The following is a 22,161-nucleotide window of genomic DNA, read 5'->3' on the forward strand; positions in this document are numbered from 1 at the left end:
AATAATAAAATTTTAAAATTGTAATAAATCCTCGATCTTGAGATTTTAAATTTAAGGTACGCGGACAACTCAGCGTTCCCTCCTGGCTGGGGGCGATCGTTTGCCAGCGTGGTCGCTGCCGGCAGCGGCAATGCGGCCCAGCAAGAAGTGACCGGGGAAGATCTCTTTACCCTGCCGGAGTTCTTTGCTCTCGCGGGGGAGATGATGACGCGGTTTCGGAGCTGCCGTAACAAGGCGGAGCAATTTCTAGCCCTCGGGGAATTAATGATTAAGCACATCTATAAAGGATAAAAAACTGTGATCTAGTTTTAAGCTTTCTCTATTTCTATCCCCTTTTCCTAGCAAGTTTAGTAAGTTTTTTTTTCTTAATTTTTCTTACTCTTGGCAACACCTTTATTTACAAGCAATAACTGTTCCAAAATGGATTATGATGTAACACACAGCTGAAAGGAACTCCAAAACTCTGTTTTGTACCTCAAAAGAACTTATTGTATCTGATTATTCACCAATAAAACCGAATTTGAAATTTGAAAATTTAAGGTACAGTTCATACTCGATGATCTTACCAAAGCGTCACTTAGAAAAATCGAAGCAAATTTTCCTACATCTTCTTCTCAAAATTTCTCTAACCGAAAAAATAACTCCAAAAATACTTCAAATTTTATCAAGTTTTCTAAGATGGTAACAAGAATGGCAGCATTCAAAAACCTAGGAATTTAAGAATTTAAGAATTTAAGAATTTAAGAATTTAAGAATTTAAGAATTTAAGAATTTAAGAATTTAAGAATTTAAGAATTTAAGAATTTAAGAATTTAAGAATTTAAGAATTTAAGAATTTAAGAATTTAAGAATTTAAGAATTTAAGAATTTAAGAATTTAAGAATTTAAGAATTTAAGAATTTAAGAATTTAAGAATTTAAGAATTTAAGAATTTAAGAATTTAAGAATTTAAGAATTTAAGAATTTAAGAATTTAAGAATTTAAGAATTTAAGAATTTAAGAATTTAAGAATTTAAGAATTTAAGAATTTAAGAATTTAAGAATTTAAGAATTTAAGAATTTAAGAATTTAAGAATTTAAGAATTTAAGAATTTAAGAATTTAAGAATTTAAGAATTTAAGAATTTAAGAATTTAAGAATTTGAAAAAATAAGAAATCAACAATTCCAAAATATCAGAAATTCAGAATTTTCAAAATTTAGAATCTTTATTAGAGTTTAACAAAAATGACTTTTTGGCGGGCATTCAGGGGTTTGTTCCGGTGGGCATACTGAGCCCAAATCCCAAATATGAGCTTGATTGGACGTAACAAGGGCTGGCGCTCCGCCCTTCAATTTTAAATGGGATTTAACCCATAAAACAAGATTTTTTCAAATATGTCTCTTTTTGAGGCATTTTGACCACTAAAGTGTTTATTTTCAACATCACTGGCGTGTAGGCCAGATCCTTGCGCATCTTTTGGTATATATAATATTAAAGTTACATATACCAAAAAATGCGCAAGGATCTGGCCTACACACAATGTGGCAAAGTTTGGCCGGGAATACATTCAAATACATCATCAAGGGCGAATTTTCAAAAAAGAAATGAAATTTTGTAGTAATATTTTTAAGATCATCGAAATTCCCTGACCCAGCTTAAAATTCCCTGACTTTCCCTGACTTTTCCAGGTCAAATAAAATTCCCTGACAATTCCAGGTTTTCCCTGACTTTTCCAGAAATCGACACCATGTCATGCTTTTGCCGGCAACACGAACTGCAGGCGCAAAAAGGTGAAACCATTTTGCTCGCGCGAAAATGTGTGAAAATGATGAATGCGGTTTTCCAATCGCAAAAAACGAAGCAACGACTCTTCTTCAACGGAGATGGTCAAGTGCGATGACAAGCGAACGCTGCTGCTCATGGCCATCTGCGTTTCTGCCTGAGCGTTGACACATTTCCCCGACAAGCGCGACGACACGTGATCCACCATCCAAGAAGGCCTTGGCCTAACCTAGCCCATGGGGGCAGCCAAGATGATCCCTATTTAGGTTAGCCGCTCTCACCTTTTTTCTTTTGAGGCAAGGCCTGCTTCGATCTACCACGGTGATTAGCGCTGGTGGTTGGGGTGCATTTTTGTTCGCACTTTGCATTTTTTGAGCTGAATATGGCGATCGAAGATCGCGTAAATCGGTTCGATTTTTATTAAGGAAAAACTAATTTCGCATCGAAAGCGGAGCAACTCGGCGAATTGCGACTAATCTTCATTAGAGCGAGATTAAAACGTGAATTACGGGCACAATTACGGTTATTTTCGGTTGTTCGTAGGTCATTACCGAATCGTGGAATTGCCGTCCGATTCCACGATCGTACGTGCACTTTTGAGGTGCATTTTTCGTATTTTGCTTCGCAACACGTGCGCAAGTGATTGCACTTTCAAGTGACTTCCAGAAAATAAAAACATCTCGGAGCAACGAAAAAAAAAAGAGTTAGCTACATCCTCTCGGAAATCCCCCTCTACAGAAGGAAAACATCTGTTTCCATGAAACATTCTTCGACCTTTCTCACTAGCCATTCATCTCGGCAAAACAGCAGCTTCTGAACATGGCGCGCAACCACAATTTACCACAAGTACCACCTTCTTGGCACTACTTGTGCTCTTATTAGCATTTTGTGGTTTTGCATATTATTAGGTTCAACTCCCTGCTTTACGTCCGTGAGCGTTGTTTGGGTCGAAATTTGCAGACTGCCTTTTGCGGGAAACCGGTTCTGGGTTCTTCTTCCTTCGTGGAGTTACTTCTTGACTGGGTTTGTATGGAAAGGAATTGAGACCATGGAGGTAGCTAATGACTGCTAAAGTGGGAGTTCTGGGGAAAAATACGCCTGAGGGTAGGCAACCCAAAATTTGGCGAAAACACGAAGATTTTGGTTTCGATCACGGACGTCAAATTTTAGGTAACCAAAGTGTGAAACTAATCAAAGCTGAAGTGTTTTTAGTGATAAGTGATACCAAGGTAAGTGAGTGTAGTGCAGTGTACTCAAGTGAATGTAGTGAAGTGAAGTGGAATCTGTCAATCTGTCAAATGAGCATCTATTGACAATCTTAACTGTCATATTTTAAGACTGTCATTGTTGCGATTAGACAAAAAAAATTATTGACTATCTTAACTGTCAAAATTTAAGATTTTCATTTTTGGGGTTTGTTTGCGATTCAGGAAATTCTACGAACCCCATCAATCATCAATTCTACCTTTAATTAGAACACAGTTCAGAATTTTTAAACAAGCAAATCACCCGTTTCGAACCGAAACTTCGCCTTGCACACAATCCTACCTTCACCCCCGTCACGAAAACTCATTGAACTGCAGTCTCTTTTTTTTTGTTTGTGCTTCGCTACAAAACCATTTGACTGTCAGTAATTTTGGCAGCGTGGTTTTGACCTGCCACGGAAAATTTGAGGCGCTTTCGCGTGTTTTCAGGCTGCCGCCGCCACTCAAAAATTGACCGTTCACCTTTTTTGGCGTCGGAGACGCCGACGATACAAAATGAATGTTTCACTTTTCGCGCGATTATTATTTCTGAAGAATGGATTTTTTTTTTCTTTTGGAAGAGGAAGGTTGACCTCGATATTAATGGTCGAGCGCTTCTAGAAAGAGAGGCTTCTGGGGTTTAGCAAAAAAAGCAAGTTTGGCGCAAAATCGATAGTTTCGGGTTGCCTTCTAATTTTTTGGACGAAGAATGAGTTGAAAGAACATGGGCGTAGTCGTGTAGAAGTTGATCAAATTTCAAGCCGCAAGTCATCGAGTCTACTTCGGAGGGGTCCACTCCAATATCCGTTACACCTCGAGGGGCTGATCTTAATTACAGAACCATCAAGCCCAACACTTTCACCCTCGGATACCTCGTCATCTTGAAATACGATCCCGTTGCAATTATTAACATTTTTTACCCTCTTAGCATGATTCTTATCTCATCTCATCTTAGTGGGTTCAATAGCCCGGGTCTTAGATGCTGTCCAGCTAAGATGATGATCCGTCACTTGTCATGATCACCGCGCGTTGTAACGGGCGCGCGGTCAGTGATAGAAGTTATGAAAATATTTACCCTCGTCGTCAGATGATCGCCAGGTGATCGCACGCAGTGCGTAGAAAAGCCAATTATCGCCCGGAGATAGAATTTGTTCTAAGGCGGCGCGGTTACAACATCTGGACCACACCTAACCTAAACGTTCAAATCTTCCCGGAGAAAGTATCCAACGGGACTCGGGCGCGTGGAACGATCGTCCGATCGTGATATGAAGATCAGTTAATTTCCCCCTTAGATTGAGCGGCTCGTTTTTTGAGAAATTGTTTTACAACTCTGTCTTTGATCCGTGGGATATCACGTGTCCGACTCTAAGCCGACAGCGGTGATGATGTTATCGCAGCGGAGTGCCTCGACGGTGAAGGGCCTAGGCGGCCTTGAAGATCGACACTGGGTTAGAATTAGTTGAATTTGAAACGTTTTTGAAGGAAAAATTTAAATAAGTGTACAGACCTACAAATTTTCAATGCAATGGAACCTTAACCTTTTATCAATGATCAATGTAGTCTACGTTTGTTTGACGAATAAATAAATAAATTAACAGTAATTCCAAAGCGATGCCATAAAATTTTGAAAAATAATTAATTTGAATTGAAATGGTACCTTAAGATAGCCTGAACAATATGGATTTTCAAGTGATGCCAGTAAAACAATTTCAACTGATGTGGTACCTTAACATCAATTTTAAAGTGATGTCAGTTAATCAATTTCAACTGATGCGGTACCTTAACATCACTTTTCAAGTAATGCCTGTAAAATAATGTCAACTGATGTGGTACCTTAACATCAAGATTCAAGTTATGACAGTAAAACATCCAAAAATATAATTTCTCTAGAAGTGGAACCTTAACATCAATTTTCAAGTGATGTCAGTAAAAAAATTTCAACTGATGTGGTACCTTAACACCAATTTTCATGTGTTGCCAGTAAAATAATTTCAACTGATGTGGTACCTTAACATCAATTTTTAAGTGATGTCAGTTAAACAATTTCAACTGATGCGGTACCTTAACATCACTTTACAAGTAATGCCTTTAACATAATTTCAACTGATACCTTAATATCGATTTTTGAGTGATGTCAGTTAAACAATATCAACTGATGCCTGTAAAATAATTTCAACTGATGTGGTATTCAATATTCAAGTTATGACAGTAAAACATCCAAAAATATAATTTCTCTAGAAGTGGAACCTTAACATCAATTTTCAAGTGATGCCAGTAAAACAATTGCAACTGATGTGGTACCTTAACAAAAAATTTCAAGTGATGCCAGTAAAACAATTCCAACTGATGTGGTACCTTAACATCATGTTTCAAGTGATGCCAGTTAAACGTGCAAAATTGTAATTTTTCACTGAAGTGGAACCTTAAGGTGAATTGAAGTGGTACCTTAAAATTAAGTGAAAATTGACAGACTACTAGAAGAAATAATTTGTTCTTCAAGTTTAATTTTCAAGGAGCAAGAAAATTTAGCAAAATCTTCAATTTTTAACTGAAGTGGTACCTTAAACTACACTGTTAAAAAAATTCAATTAATTTTCACAGATGCACCCACTGTCATCCAAGGCCAACTGTGATGCCCTCAATATTTCAAAATATTGCGGTTTATCTCGCCCTTTAATGACCACCTAGCGATCGTGATTAGCCCGAAAAGCCCTCCGTGATGCCGGCTAACGAGATGTGGCCCTTTCCCCGAATCTTAAACGTAAAGGGTCATATGTGGGCCAAACTTCCGTCATGCGGCGAGGGGACGACAAGAAATTGAACTTTACGCTTGTCACTCCCTCGCACGAACCCTTTCTCATTCAGGGAGGAAGGCCCTTTTATTACAAAATCCGTCAATCTTCTCGAAAAAAGCACAAAAGAAACTGATTGAAAATTTCGAAGCCATCAATATTGACGCGAATGCACTTTTTCTTATCTGTCAGTTGGCAGCTCCCTAATGAGAAACGTCAAACGTCGGAGAGGTACCGTTTAAATTTAACCATTTTTCATTTCGTGCCACCGCGGTGAAAAAGCGAACTTTCATAACACGATAAGAATTGGGCGTAGTGGGCCATGCTGATGCTGGTGGAACTTTGGGCCACAACAAAGCAAGCCCGCGTGCACGATACACACGTGTGGCATGTGAGTGGAATTTTGGCGGCCTACTGCGATGTAACCCTGTCATTACCGCGACTCTCTTAAGGTGAGGCAGGCTGAACTGCACGCACTTTTTTTGTTTTGTTCAAATCGATATGCATCAATCAATCTTCATCACCTGGTGGTGAGGTGAATATAAAAAAAATGGAAAAGCTTCCAATCAGCTGAGATTCGAAATCGATGCTGTGGGTCACAACGGTAATGTAATCTATCATTAAACGTGTTTTGAAAGGAATTTGATCGGGCGTGAAATTTGGCCTTAAAACGAGAAATTGACCAGTGTTTGACAAATTGAATCTTGTACATTGTCCAAATAAAACACCTTTCAATTTAATTTAAACATGTAAAAGCAAAAACGAATTAAGGTTTTTCAGTTGAAAAAAAGTTCCACAATCTACAAGCTTACTGGCATCACTTCCAAATCCTTATTAAGGTACCACTCCAGCATACCTTAAGGTACCATATCAGTCGGAAGATTCTGTCGGTTTTATTAGACACTTGTGTGTTAAGGTACCATTACATAAAACCTTAAGGTACCACTTTAATAGAAATCGACGAAATTGGTAGTTGAACTGTCACAAGTTGCACCGTAGAGGAAATTTCGACGTTTTGTTTTGATTGTCTTCATCTTTTCAGTAAGATAACAAACATTCCTACAGACAAATCCACTTGCGATTGCACCGCAACTATTCGCAAATTAACCGCGGAAAATCACGAAAGCCCCGTCAGAAGGAAGCAGCACCGTGCATTTTGCCTCGAAGATGCTTTTATCTTACAAGGAAAAACAGCAAAGTGCAGCAGCGCGCGCGCGCTAGATAAGCTTAAAAAGCCACCCAGGGGCAAAATTCGATAAAAATCCGCGAGAGCGCTTTCGAGAAAAGCTGGAAAAATGGGCACAACCGGCGGCGGTTGTTGCACAATTCTTGGCCTCGTCTTAGTCCCAGAGAGAGCGAGATATGAGCGATGGTTATAGCAGCATTTTTCTCGGTGAAACGCGAAATAGTTGCATCCTTCTCCATTTGGCGTTATTAAAATTTTTGTTTAGTTACATTTCGGGCCGTAATGAGTCGCAACAGAAGAAGCTCGGCTCTGCCAATATAAAAACCAGCGGATATCACTGTGATTATACATCGTCTCGAGAGCTTTTGATAGCTGATCGTAAAGCTCATTACGACTTCTGTATACGGGTGAGCGAGCGAGCGGATGCTGTATCTTGTGTGTGGAGGAGCTTCTCGTTGGAGAAACGACTTATGTCATTGGGCCAATGGGTGAATAATAGTGACTTTTACCAAAAAACTCTAATGGCATAATTGCGGGCGCGCAGAAATTGAATAATGCTTGACCGACTTCCTCCGAAGAAGATACCAGACGCGGTTGGTCGTTTCAGTTATTGGGGGCATTTAAATAATCGAATTGGTTGGCCGGAGTCTGGCGATAAAGTATCAATTGCTTTCCTCATCAGAGAGATTATGAAAGAATTTAGCGTTTTCGGCGGAAACTGTGCCAATTGGACTCATTGGTCATTTAACTGAATTATCTCTTTATTTCTTCTTAACAATCTTGTTGAAATTGTGCATTTTCTTCCAACAATCACTTTCCTATCCATTTCCCATCAAACAATTGCTGAGATCGACAAAATCATCAAAGGAGCCTGCGGGAAGTTGCGCAACCCCGACTTCATCGTCAGTCACCCAAGTTTGGTCATAGCCACCTTCGATCATCGTATCAATCTTCTCACAGCCGTGAGCAACCGAGTGGGTCAACAGGAAGGAAGGCACTCACCAACTCACTGCGCTGTGCGTAACAAAGCTTGATTTTTTTTTAATTCAAGAAAATTAATTGAAAAGGTTCGGACCAACTCAGCATGCCCCGCGATCGGAAACAAATGTTGTCCAATTTGTCCCTGGAACCCTTTCCACAGTGAGAGGGAGAAATGATTAATTTTCGGTTTTTTGACAAACAAGGGCGGTTTATGGGCGATCGATAAGAAGGTGGACAGAAACGAGACAATCGGACAGACTGCTGGGCATGCCCTTTGGCGGTCCATAATGCTGGCAGCAGGTGATCCGGAGGGAATGATTGAGCTCTTTTTGATTTTCGAGAAGGGATTATTACGCAAGGTGACGCCACGGTTACGTGAAAGGAGATTAATTGATTTGAGATAATCGGGGGGAACATGAAGTCATTATCGGCTTTGATGTGGGAGAAATTGAGTCATTAACGAAACGAAGTTGACTTTATAGCTGTCGGCCACCATTGCTAGTACCAACCACTAGTGTCTTCCTTTTTATCTACAAGGACTTCGCCGCCCTGGGCTCCTAAGTGTATGAAAGTATGGCACGGAGCGACGGCGCCGAATACCCACATTTACACAAAGAATTTTAGAGCGCCCGCCGCGGGATTCGAACCAGCGACCTCCGGATTGTGAGTCAAGTGCGCGGTCCGATTGATCCACACGGGCGGGACAATTGAGTCATTATGTCATTACAATATCAGCTTGATGTGAGAGAAATTAAGTCACTATGTGTCAGATTTGAAATATTGAAAATTGGAGTCTTAAAAAGAAATATATATTTATATTTCCTTTTTGCATTTTTTTAACTAGAGTGCATCATCAACTCCAACTGCAAATGCAAATGCAAATAGTACATTTATGCGAGAATGAAGCATCTAAAGTCAAATTTAACATATTTAAAGTATAGTTTATAAAAAATTGTTCTGAAACTAAATGACCTCTTAATTCATTTTTAAATTGATGTTAAGGTTACACTTTAGTGAAAAATATCATACTGGCATCTGAATTTAAAAAAAATGGTTCCTTTAAAAAAATATGTCAGAAACCACTTCAGCTTAACAGGGTGGCCACTCGAATCCCACCTTGGAATTTTCGACTTTTCCAAAACCACAAATAATATCATTTCTTACTCACAGAATGATTGCAAATCAAAAACTAAAAAAAGTTAATTTCAATCATCAAAAAAAAATTTAAAAACCATTGAAAATTACAGTGAAAATAGAACCATAACAAATAAATATAATAAAAAAGTCTTCAAAAATAAAAATTTGCGTCATTTTGAGATTTCAACAATCAGTATTATTTTTATTTATTTATATATTATTTATTATAGAGATTTTACACACTTAATGCATTCGCATCTTAAAAAGAAAACAATCAAAAGTTTAAAATACTTAAATTTTCATGTTTCTTTTTAAAATTAACCAAGCATCCATCTTCAGGTTTGAAAAATTACAAAAATCTTTTTTTATCAAAAAAAAAGCCTTAAAAACAAAATTTAAAAAAATATGCAGAATCAGTCTAATAAGAATGCATGCTCTTCATCTCATTTTAAGCGAAAGTTTTAAAGACCCAAATTCGACTTTTTCCACGAATTTTTTTTAGTAATTTTTTATATAGATTTTAATTTAATTTTTAATTTCAAAAAGTAAAAAAAAAACAATTTGAATTCATTAGACAGTTATGTTTTTCTGATAAATGACATATTCATAAAACAAATTACGGTAATCAAAGATTTGAAGAAAATTGCGACGGCCTGAGAAAATATTTTCAAATAAGTTGCTCGAAATTCCAGAGATTTTAATAAAACATCACGAATTCCATGGTGAACACTCAAAGTCCATACTTTTCCAGAACCTCAAATAATAGGCATTTCTAGAGTTTTTTTTAAGGTCCTTTAAGCTATTGTGTTTCATATGTTTATAGGACCTATTCAAAAAAAAAAAAAACTCCAGATTTGTTATTTCAAAAAAATATTCAAACAAAAAGTCTTTCTAAAAAAAATCATTGTCAATCGATCAAAATAAACCATCAAATTTTACAAAAATCTAAAAGAATTTTTTATGTCCTAAATAGTCTCATCACACTCAAAAAGATTGAAATACTAAAAGGAACCTTTAATTTAAAGTTAGTTGCTAAAGACTTATTGAGTGAAATTATTTTGAAAAATTGTACAGAATATTACGAAATTATTCAAGAGATAGAGAATAATTTATAAACCAAGAATGCTTCGGATTCTCGACTTTTTACAAAAGAATCACACATTCCTTACGTTTTTTTTTTTCATTTTTTTTGCGGATTCTGGCAAATTCTCGATTTTTTTCCGACTTGAGTGGCTACCCTGTTGTTTGACTGGCATCATAACACATAATTCCATGTAAAATTACAGTATTCCTATTATTACTAAAATTGATATCTGTCAACAGTTCTTTAAACATTGCATTTTCTATCTCACCCAAGCGAAAGTTGATAGTAAATCTTATCACTTTCTACCGGAACACATAGTTTTTTTTTTTTTTTCATTAGACTTGATCAGGATAAATTGCATTTCCATCAACCATTCATCTTCATCGAGGGGATCGTAATCGTTTCGCCAAATCAACCTCATCTCACACAAAGTGTGGGTCTCCTCCACTAACAAAGTGAGTAATTTCACATTTTATGACGTGCTCGAGGTCGCATTTTGCGCGAACATGCGTTTTTTACAAGTTGTTCAACTAATCCAGACTTAAGTCAGTGCTTTTTGCTACTGTAGCTTAACCCATTCAATTCAGCACTAAGCGGTTGGACCTTTTTTTCGCGAAGATTTTTTTTTCGCAAATCGATTGTTCATTCATTGGCAGCTCGTCAGATTATAATTAAGGGGCGAGGGGTTGCTACCAGCTAGCCGTCACCTTACGACAAGATTATATTATGTGTCTTAAATTATGGCCCCTTCTTTCAATTTCTAATCCAGCGTCGTGTTCGAACACGATCGCGATCGAATTTATAAGATTTCGCTTTCGATTCGCTTATTATTTTATTGCAAAGATTGGTTTAGCTTCGCGTATTTTTTTTTCTGCGCTGCTTCGCGCTTTTCAATGGGTTTTTCGTTAATGATTTAATCAATTGGATTTTACTAGGTGGCTAAACCGGGCTCGGCGAAGATTGGAAGTGGAGATGGAGCGATTATTAAAGTTGTTATTATTAGCATTATTATTATTTCTGATGGGGCTGCCTGCCACTGTGTGGCGAATTGTGGACTGGCAAAGAAAGGCGAAAGTGAACTTCTTTTTTTTTGCGAACGAATTTAGATTGAGATTAGCTTAGTTTGGAGTTAGTGAGAGTGACCGAAAAATGCAAATTGAAGTTTGATTTTTCAAACATGCAATTAAAATTATTGTAATTTTCTAAGCATTCCATCCAAGTAACCCGCGTATCGCAGACGGTCAAGAATGTCACGGGCTGTACAGCATTTCCGGCCCAAGAAATCGAAAGTAGGCCACGACTTTTGCTTCCTTTACAGCCAGCACAACAACTCTCACTCTTCTGGTTAGCAGAGTTGGCGCAATTTGCTCCGCGTACTTGAGAGCACTCAAATTGAATCTAATCAGTAGGCCGAGAGCCCGCGGAGTGCAACGACGTTTTATCTCACCAGACAGAGGCCTGGCATAAATAGTTTTACGACCGTATACTGCACAAATGTGTCCCATAAAACATTCCGTGAAAAAATCTCACCGCCAGGCTCTGGACCACATTGCAGCACGTATTGTAGAACTGTCACAGACAAGTAGACAAAAATTGAAAATTTGCTGAATAAGATATTTGAACTAAAAAATATTGGATTTGTATTTGTCTGTGACCAAATCGCAGTAGGTCAAACCCGGAGCCTAACCATATCCTTTTGCGCGTTTTTTGTAGCAACGCCTACTTTCTGAATGATAAAAACATTAAATTTAACCACCGCAGGAAACCAGACAACTATTTACGATCACAAGAAACGTATTGCACCACCACCATGGGTTGCACTTTTTTCAATTTTCTGCAATTCTTATGATCATTCCAAGGTAAAAAAAGACCCAAGAGCTACTGCTCATTAAATTAGATGATTGACGTGAATCAAATAGAGCTGTAAAACCAGTCCCCGCGCGAACCAGAGCTGGTCGCGACCATAAAATATCGACGCGCAAATCATGGCAATCTGCGATTTGGCGTCGTCCAATCAAACCAATTGAGCAAAGGAGCAGGCTGACACGGTTGGCGACGCCGAACGCGCGTCCCCCGTCAAAGTTGCCGCACCTCATTTGCCAATGTCTTGGTTTTATTGTAATTTAATTAAATTATGATAGCGGTGGGAGTGATTGCCGGGAATGGTTGGGATGACTTGGGAGAAAGTGGTGTTTCCTGATTTAGAGGAAGGAAATGGAGACTGATTGATTTACAGTGGCAGTGGGAATTACTTTAGGTTCATTGCCTTTTAAGAATACCTACTTGGATTGGTTTGGGGCACAAAAGCATCGAGAAAACTTTATTCTGATTTAATTTGATCATTTCAAAGAATTGCTCGTGCAATTACGAGCTTGTCTTATATATAATTATCGGGATAAAATAATCAAGATAAATCTAGAATCAACAGAAACTACCATATCATTTTGCTCAATAAAGATACCTCAACAAATTTTCATTTTCCACTGCAACATAATAACATCGAGATATCACATTTCAAATCCAATTTTCCTGACACAATTTCCTTCGACGTTCCAACATTAACCTACCACAACACGAATCGAATTTCACACGCATGTACGTTCGGAGTTCCAAGCCCGCATACCTTGTAATTAAAGGAAAAGTGCAGTCTTTCAACGCCGCAGATCGATTTTTTTCACAGCATCAAACATCTGTTCGAGCCCCTCTCATATTGATAAAAATCACTTCGAACCCATTAATTATGCACACACGATCGGCATCAGATAAATCCCATCTCGTTGCAGCCAAATGATGATTATGATGCGCTCACGCACTTTTGCCTTACAACACCCCCTTTCCCCTTAAAACCAACCCCACCACCCCCTGCGGCTTATGCTCAGTGGTGAGTTGTAAGCCCATTATGTACGACATGCCAGCAATCAACACTCGCAGCGCGCAGCGTCGTCTCAAGCTGTGAGCTCAGTTAAGTCAGCTGAAAAACGTTTTGCTCGAGATTTGTTTCTTCTACAAACTGTGCCATTTATGGGGGGACGACCCCCCACGCCGGGGTGTGTTTGCATTTCTGTCTTGCAAAATGCAAAATGAATGGGTTTCGGCTTAAGGTGGCCACCCGCGAAAATAAAGTGCGTGCAGTGCGTGTAAACAGTGATGAAGTGAGAGGACTGTGACGGTGTGTCGACTGAAGGAGTATCTGAAAAATCGTAGATTTATAGAAACACCTATTATGAAAATTTACAAATCCGAGAACTACATCAACTACATCAAACCAAGTCGGATATAGATTATACTTTACAATCATTTCTAAGCAGGCTTACGGATGACAAAAGACAAAAGAACAGGCTTACGGATGACAACAAAAACCAAAAAAAAAAAAGTTTTAATTTTCTACATGGAAATCGCACAAAAGTTTCGGAAAAACTATTGTCAGTTGAAATATATAGGCTCATTAAGTGCTTCGAATGCTTTTTTGCACAGATGGAATCCTGAATGCTAATCCGGTAACTCCATGTTGTCGAATTTGTTATTCGATTTTGAAAAACAATGTTGTCGATTTTGAAAACATTTACATCGAAGTCGAAAAAAAATAAAATCTAATGATGCAAAATTAGTTTATTGACAAAGTTTCATCCAAATAAAAAAAATAAATAAAAATTAAACACAAGACTAACCAAAAATTTCTTTAAAAATAAAAAATCCTTTTCAAAAACCACTAGATTTGAATCATATTTCTATGGTTAGTGAAATTTCACGATTTCGCGGACAGCGTGAATTCAGCGAATTTTGGCTTTTTCCGCGAAATTCCGTGAAATTTTATGTTTGTTGTGAAACTGTAACAATTTTTTTCAAAATAATTTATCAAACAAATGGAATAAAAATAATACTATGAACTACTGTAGAAGTAAGCGAGTGAATACCCTTATTTAATTACTAATATAGGGTTAGTATTTTTTGACGATTTCGTGGATGGCGCAAAATTCGTGAAATCTGTCATTTTTTTTTTAAATTTAAATAACAACATAATAAATAATTCATTCATAAAGACAATTTAAGTAAATTTTATTAGTTTTCAATTGAAAAGCATGATATGAACCATTTCTAGAGGGTTTGTGAAAAGGTCTAATAAACCAAATTTTATTTTTTTGCTTTTTGGGTGTTTTTTAGTACTCCTGACTCAAGGCGGTTTCAAAAACAGCCAAAAAGCAAAAAAACTGGAAATTTGGTTTATTGGACCTTTTCTAAAAAAACTCCAGATTTGTAGAATTGATCAGATTTTTCAGTTTGTTTTAGAAACTAACTAAATTTAATAATATTTTCATTCGCTGTAGTACAAATTTTACTGCTTATTTATTTGAAAGGTATATTCTAAAAAAAATAAAGAATCAAGCTTTGTTTTATTCAAAATAAAATGAAGAGTATTTTTTTTCTTTGAAATCAACTTTTAAAAACATTTTAGATTCTGAGTCCTGTTTAAAAACTAAAACTATATGTACTACTATTTTTTGTTTTCTGTTCTCAATTCAAATAAAAAATTCGATTTCGTTACAAATTATATTATTTTTGCCTATTGATTTTTAGTTTAAATTTTGAAAGGGAGATGAAAACCTTAAAAAAATAATATGGTAAATGTCGCAGAAACTTTGAATAATGCTGTCATTGCTGGACAAAATTGTTAAATCTTGCTTTGATATGATATTCAATAAAATGTAAAATGATAAAACAGAAGCAAATCAGCGAAAAATTTTTAGCTTTCTTAGTAGAATATTAAAAAAAGGCAGTTCAATAAATGAGAATATTCATGCCCTACTTTTTGTTTCAAATCCCGCCCATAAACTAGGTGGAAACTTTTTGAAAATTATGAGATTTTTTTTGTGTCAGGTTCAAATTTAGTGAAGATTTATTAAAGATTTATTAAAGATTTATCGAAGATTTATTAAAGATTTATTGAAGATTTATTTAAGTTTATTGAAAAATAATGTATAATTAAGCATAATAAGTAGTTTCTGTGATTTAAACATAAAATTTTCAGAGTTATTTTAACATTGATCACGTTCCGCGAATTTTTCGTGAAATTTGGTGTTTTGAATCGAGGTTCCCGTGAGTTTTGAAATTTTCGAGCGTGATAAAACACTAAGCCTACATATTTTCAAAATTCAAAATTTCTGGCGGTAAACTTGAAAATGTAATATGTTTACATTCAAAAAATATAAAATGAAACTTAATTTCAATGATTTAGTTCAGTTTTCAAAATTTTCTTGAAAAAAGTATCAGAACATTTTTTTGGAGCAAGGTTTGCTATTTGCACAAATTTGCAAAATATTGACGAATTAATGAAAAAAGACTTTTCTATATAAAAATGCATTAATGAACGTTAAACATTTTTTAAACGTTTTTTTTACAATTCTACTTGCAAAAAATCATTTAAAAAAATCAAATTCAGCAATATTTGTTTGCTTACATTATATTTTGGAGAAATTTAAAAGAGCCTCCCAAAAACATGAAATAAAATTTGAAATGGCAAAATTCCTGTTTTTACAATTTTTCGACTTAGTTCCCCTCTACCGTCCAATTTTTTTTCGAGGGTTTATTCATTTTGGTCATTTTGAGCAACTTTTGTTCTGCGAAAAACTGTACATTTCTTGTTTTAGGTTTTTCTTGTTTCATTTTTAGTATTTTAATTTGCATTTATCTTGTTTAGTTTATGTTTGTTTCTGATAGTATTTGGCTGACTCTACCACCTCCTATCATTACCATCTAGTTTTTTCTTGTTTTTACAGTCACTTTTTAATTTTTTTGCTTGTTTTTCACTTTTTTTCTAGTATAAAACGATATCATTATCATTTAAATTGTTAAAAATGCTTAGAGGCATAGTGGTACACTAAAAAAATTACTGCATGCTTAATTTCACATAATTTAGAAGAAATTATAGCCAAAGTTGACCCCAGAAAAATGTCAGTTTTTAAAACATTGGCAAAGTCACATAAAACAAGTCCTACTTCCTAACAGACAATTTTCTTAAAATTTAAGAGTTCTTCTTTCTAAAGCTTTTTAAAGATTTTTTTTAGATCGAAACCCGGCTAGAGGCGGGGTTGGGTTGTAGAGGGTTAATATTTGAAAATATTTAAAATTATGCAACAAAGAAAACCATCGCCATATGGCACGCATCAGAATCGAAGCAAAAGCGTGCGAAATTTCATGCTCAACCCTTTCCTAATCGAACCATCTTACTCCACTAACCTTTGCAAAATATTTGACCAACCGTATTGGTAGCAAAAACAGTATCCATCACAGTTATTGACCACAGCTTATTGTGAAACTAGATTCGAATGCTGCACCCTCCCCGTCTAAATAAAATAAATCCACTACGCTGCAGACAAGGAGCAGCTAGATTTGCGGTTGGTATTTGTTGCAAATCATCACGATTTTTAGGTCACCCAGTTTAGGAAAAACCCATTACCCTTCTCACTGACCATTGGCTGCTGCGCGCGGTGTGGTACACGTACTAAATGCTGACCAGTGATTTATTCCACTTTTTTTGCTGCTGCTTTCGCAGTAAAATTTCTTTCGATTGCAGAAAATTATGATGAAGACACGTAACATCCCTCCCCGACTAGAGAGGACTGTTAACCTGAAAATCGCGCAAGTTGAACGTTTTTGCTGATCGATCGAGAAATTAAGTCAATTAGAAGGAGTTAGGGGTTTTATAATATTCAAATTAGTGGATTGAAATAAGTGTTTTTTTTTTTTGCGAAGGCGGATTGAGAAAAAAATGCATTTTAATGAAGATGTGAAATTGTTTTTTTAGTTACGTAAAATGCTAATAGCTAATAATGGTTATCATTCGGGGAAAGGGTTGAAGGCAAGAAAATGATTGAGTAATGAATCGCTTTTAAAGGTTAGTGAGCGATCTGTTTTTCGGCCCTCATAAGTCGTTGTAACAATAAGTTTGATTTTAATCATCATTACTTTTGTTTTAAAATTATTCAAAATGACTACATGGGATAACTTAACTAGTCGGGAATCGATTTTTTTTCAGCCCTGCATATTTGCTTACTGTATAATGTATTCAATAATTGTTATTTTTTACTCAATTTCCCATACGTCTACATCAAAACTTCAAAAAGTCACGTTCTTTCGCAAGCATTTTTTTTACTAAGTCGGGAAGGCACTATTTTATTTCATCGTACTCCATTGCACTTGGGTACAATATACCATGAAAATGATTGTTGTTGTTAATTCAATTATTTCTGGCAGCTTCAACCGTTTTGGTAATTGCGCGGTGGCAGTGAACTGCGAGGAGATTCCACGGGAGTCTGGTTCGATGTGGTTACAGACGGGATTGAAGTAGTATTGTAGGGAGTAAAAAATGAGATATTTTTAAGGAGCTTCTCTAACGGAACTCCAAGCTAGACTTATTTGAGGATATCGTGGAGATTTTCCCTTGTCCTGTTGAAAAAGTCGAGCATCAACAATTCCCGCTTTCCAACTCACCTACCCTTGCCCCTGGTGACGGTTGTCGGGTGTATTTGGTTCTATTTCCAATTATCAATTCCTGTAGTAAATTATGTACTTTGCATTTGTTTATTCTGTCAAACCTGGCAACTCTGTTTAAGTATACTTAAAGTTCTTGTTGGAATCAGTAGTTAACTCACCTGAAACGAAAAGAAAACAATAAATGATTAGTTTTCATGTATTTTTAACAGTTGAAAGCAAAAAAAAGTAAACATTAGTAATAAGTTAATTTTTATTCAGGAACATATTTAAAATGCAAATAACAAGAATCATTATATCATAGTCAACACATCCTTCAGCACCAAATAGTACGAGTATGACATTTGCACCACACTGCCGAAAGTTGCCAACTGCACGACGAAAAACTTGGCCCCCGTAATCCCAGTAGGCCGCTGGACGCGTTGCAACATCAGCCGATAGTACCGCTGCAACTCAACCGAGTGCTCGAACCACGGTAGATCGTAGATGGCCTCGCCAACCAAGTCGGCCTGCTCCGTTAGCTTCGATCCCAGGTACGAATAGCCAAACGTTTCCATCAGTGACAGCCAAAACAGCACCATCACGTTCACCAGGTTGAAGTCAATGTTCTGCAAAATAAGTCAAAGCCTACTAGATTTCAACATTCGTCCCACTTTCCTTCACTTCCTCACGTTTGAAACGTAGAACATGGTGAGGCACCAAAACAGGATGCAGGTTAGGAACTCCAGCGCCAGCGGAAGGTGACAAATCTGCTCGACAAGGGTGGAGCAGCGGTAGGCCAAGCGGTGTAGCTCGACGATGTCCACCAGCTCAGATTGCGTCACTTCTTTTGATTCTGCCATCTTGCGGATCCGAAGCGCCACCAAGCGGTAAGCAGACGAACTGTACTGGATCATGATGAAGTGGACGGACACTTTGACCAGCAGGAAATAGGCACAAACGAAGTACGCAAACAGCGAGAGAAGTACGAAAATGTGGTAGTGCAAGAAGTTTGTACGGATTTGCAGACCGTAGAATCTGCGAAAAATATTGCTTTAAGAAGTGAAACTACTCATTAGTTCTTCAAACGTACTCTTGTTCCATGGGTAGTTCGAAGATCAGCGGTTCCGATTGATTCCCGGAGTGCGTCCAATACCGAAAGTTACTTGCGGCAAGCGACGGAATGAGAAAATGAATGGACCAAAGCAGCCATAGATCGTGTAACCTTTGACGAACTTATTGATAGATAAATTTTGACGAAGTAGCAGGTCGTAACAGTCGTTCGAGTGCGGACCATTCGTAGCTGAAATCAGAATTGATGTTTATCGTAAGGGTAAATGATGCAGTCTTTCAATACCCTACACGACCTACCCCTATGAAAAATCTCCCGCAATCCGTTAATCAATTGCTCGAAAGCGGTCCTCTTCGAGGCGAAAATCGCCATCGCCACGAACAAACTTCCCTCGAAGATAAACTCTACCGTTCCCTTGGCGATCGCATCGAACCGGTCGCTCCCAATTCCGAGCACGGCCTTCGGGAACAGAATGATCATCGTTCCCCAGCCAAACGCCACCAGTAATCGAACAATCTGAACCGGCGGTCCCCAAAGACCGATAAACTCCATCAGCCGCAGAATAAACGACATCACTTCGAGTTCCGACGGAAGTCGGTGACGGTTTTGAGTGGTGAACATTCTGCTGTGATTTAATGCGAAGAACTAGTCGGGAATCGTTGCTTGCGAGCTATTTAAAGTATTTTCATTTGATTGATTGTTCTAGAAACAAACTTAATTTCGTATTCTGTCAATATTGTTGGTACGAAGAGACTCGATCTGATTTATTCAGTATTTCTTATGCACAAGTCCAATACTAAACAATTGATAAAGGAACTGTTTGATGTTCAGCTATCGTTTCCAAGTAAAAATCTTCAAAGCTTCTTAAGAGCGTCCTTGAGAACCAAGTAGTATGAGTAGGATGAGTTGACAATCTTGAAAAAATACAACATATTAAACTTTCATCAACATTTCTTCAAACACCAAACTCACACTTCCGAACGTCCTCAGCTCCACGGCAAAAAAAACCGCATTCCCGTTAACCGAGTAGGCCGCTGGACGCGTAGCAACATCAGCCGATAGTAGCGCTGCAGCTACAGCTCCGGCATATCTTTCGATCAACGACAGCCAGAACAGGACCATCACGTTGAACAGACTGTAGTCGATGTTCTGCAAGGGCAGTGGTTACTTGGATTGTTTAAATTTGGTGCAAATTTCGATTACCGTCAAGACGTAGACCATCGAGTTAAAGAGGATTACATGATAAAGAAAGCATCAAAGTAAGCAGTTTGAATTGACCAACGAATCTATTTCCCGTCTCGACACTTGCTTTTAAGCCAACCGCCAACATTATGCAATCAACGTCATAACTTTTTGTTTGACATTAACGACCTCAGCCGTTGCAAACAACACAACTGACGGATCAATACCGGCGGCATCAAGGCCTGAAGCAAACCTCAAAGCCAAAATCTTTCAACGAGACAGTAAACAAACAGAAGCGTTCCCAAGAAAAATATTGCTCATCAACCACACGAAAAACGTTCGCTTCCTCAAAAACGCAACTTCCACCAATATTGCACACCGATGACGACAAACAAAAAACATCATCGCCTACCGTGATGGTCACACGCGGCCGGCTGCCGTCATATGCTGCCTGGGGTGTCAACAAACAGCATGCTACGATGCTTCGAAACATAACAACATCACTCTTTGCGTGTGGTTTATGATGCGCGCCTACTGCGATCACCACACTTAATCCTATCAAATAATTTATCGCGTTGCTTCGATTTTTCAAGTGTCGAGCAATCTCAACTTAAATTTGAGGCCACGATCACTTGAACAGCAATTTAGCGCGATAAAACGTGAATTGGAATGTGGCGTGCTTATTTTTAGTAACAATCGTGTCCAATTCCAAAGAACGCAACCGCCCATAAATCTTGTCTCACTTGTGGTGATCGAATTGCTAAGAGCGCGTCTTCCCCAGCAGCCCCCCAAAATAGAAATCGAAGAATCACTTTTAAATATCTTGCTAGAAGAAGGTACTTACCGAATGTTCTCCAGACAGCTTGAGCAACTGCTCGATGTTCAGCTTCTTGGTCTCCGTGACGGACGGAATCCGCGCGATGCGTGTTTCCATTTCCTTGATCCACTGGCGCAGCAGGCGCGGGTCGCCGTAGAACGTTTGCATCGGGGAGGGTTTGTACATGGCCTAAAATGGGAGGGGGTTGGTTAGTATATTTGATCAGAAATTTAAAAAAAAATGTAGGGAGTGGTTTTGAATTTTAAATGCTTTTGTTTGGTTGATTATGCTATATTATGCAATAAATTTTCATAAGCAACATTTATTTTTATTTTCTCGTCTTCTGTCTTCATTGAAATTCCTTGGAAAAAATACTTCGTATAATCGAATCACAAAAAAAAAAAACCTTTTGATATTTAGTAAGCAATCAACTATTATAATTTGACTAAGACGGTGTCGCATATCTCGAAATTGATGTTAAACAGCTTGAAAAATCTTAAAATTGCTTGTATAAAACTGGCTACGATAAGGCTAGTACAAATTTTATTGAAAGTTTTTGTAGAGGTCGGGGAAGCAAACAAATAAAAAAAAAACAAAATTCATGCCTTATATTATCACAGTATCAAAAAATGCTTTATATATTGTAACAGACGAGTTATTATCTAGAATTTTGCAATTTATTTCATGGTTTGGATTTTTCTTATATTTTTTGATTGGAATGAAACTTTGTCCAAGCAGCATTATTAGTTTTTTCCATTAATTGCTCTGTACATTTTTGAGAGCTAGTCATTAAAAAATGAATTCTAGTTTAGGATGGTGCAAAATTTGGTACCGGAGTATTGAATTTTAGAAAAAAAAATAATGTGATTTTTGGAAATAAAAATCGAAAAAACCATCGAACAAAATTCAAAATTCATGGTTAGATGTAAAATCAAATTTTTAAAGGGAACTTTTAAGGGAAATTTTTCAAATTATGTTTAGTTTTTTTCCAATTAAAAAATACTTCACGAAGGAAAACACCCATTTTTTGACATTTTTTGTTCGGAATATTTGTTACATACATTTTGGCAGTTTGAAATTACTGGAACTATCCTTATTATTTTTAATTCATCCCCTAAACTAGTCAACATAATAAAGCATTGAACTTTGACGACGTTCTGAACAAAAGACAATGCTGCATTTTTTTTGCATTGATAAGAATTTAAACTTTTCGAAATATCGTCTGTTAATAAAATGCTTTCAAAAAAATAATAAAAGCGACACCAGATTTTGCACCATCTCTACTCAACCACAAAAGATGCCTTTTCTGGTCGCCATATAAAAAAATCTAAAATTAAAAAAAACTTATTTTGGGAATTAAACTTTATGTGATAAAAAAATTAAAAAAAAACGGATTTCGTTTTCCATGTAACTATGGTTTTCTGCGATGTTGTAGG

At 37.0% G+C, this 22,161-nt stretch overlaps 1 protein-coding gene and 1 pseudogene across 2 annotated transcripts in view; both read right to left on the bottom strand.

The window, feature by feature from the left end:
* LOC120417443 (klarsicht protein) overlaps window positions 1-22,161 on the bottom strand; it is a 327,954-nt gene that overhangs the window by 231,359 nt on the left and 74,434 nt on the right. For both annotated transcript variants that reach the window (XM_039579500.2, XM_039579491.2), the window contains exon 4: window positions 20,753-20,914. In XM_039579500.2, the coding sequence (XP_039435434.1) occupies window positions 20,753-20,914 (162 nt within the window). The remainder of the gene's footprint in view (window positions 1-20,752; window positions 20,915-22,161) is intronic.
* LOC120417493 (odorant receptor 43a-like) lies at window positions 17,940-19,347 on the bottom strand (annotated as a pseudogene).

This window comes from Culex pipiens, chromosome 2, assembly GCF_016801865.2.
Source record: "Culex pipiens pallens isolate TS chromosome 2, TS_CPP_V2, whole genome shotgun sequence".
Taxonomy (NCBI): Eukaryota; Metazoa; Arthropoda; class Insecta; order Diptera; family Culicidae; genus Culex; species Culex pipiens.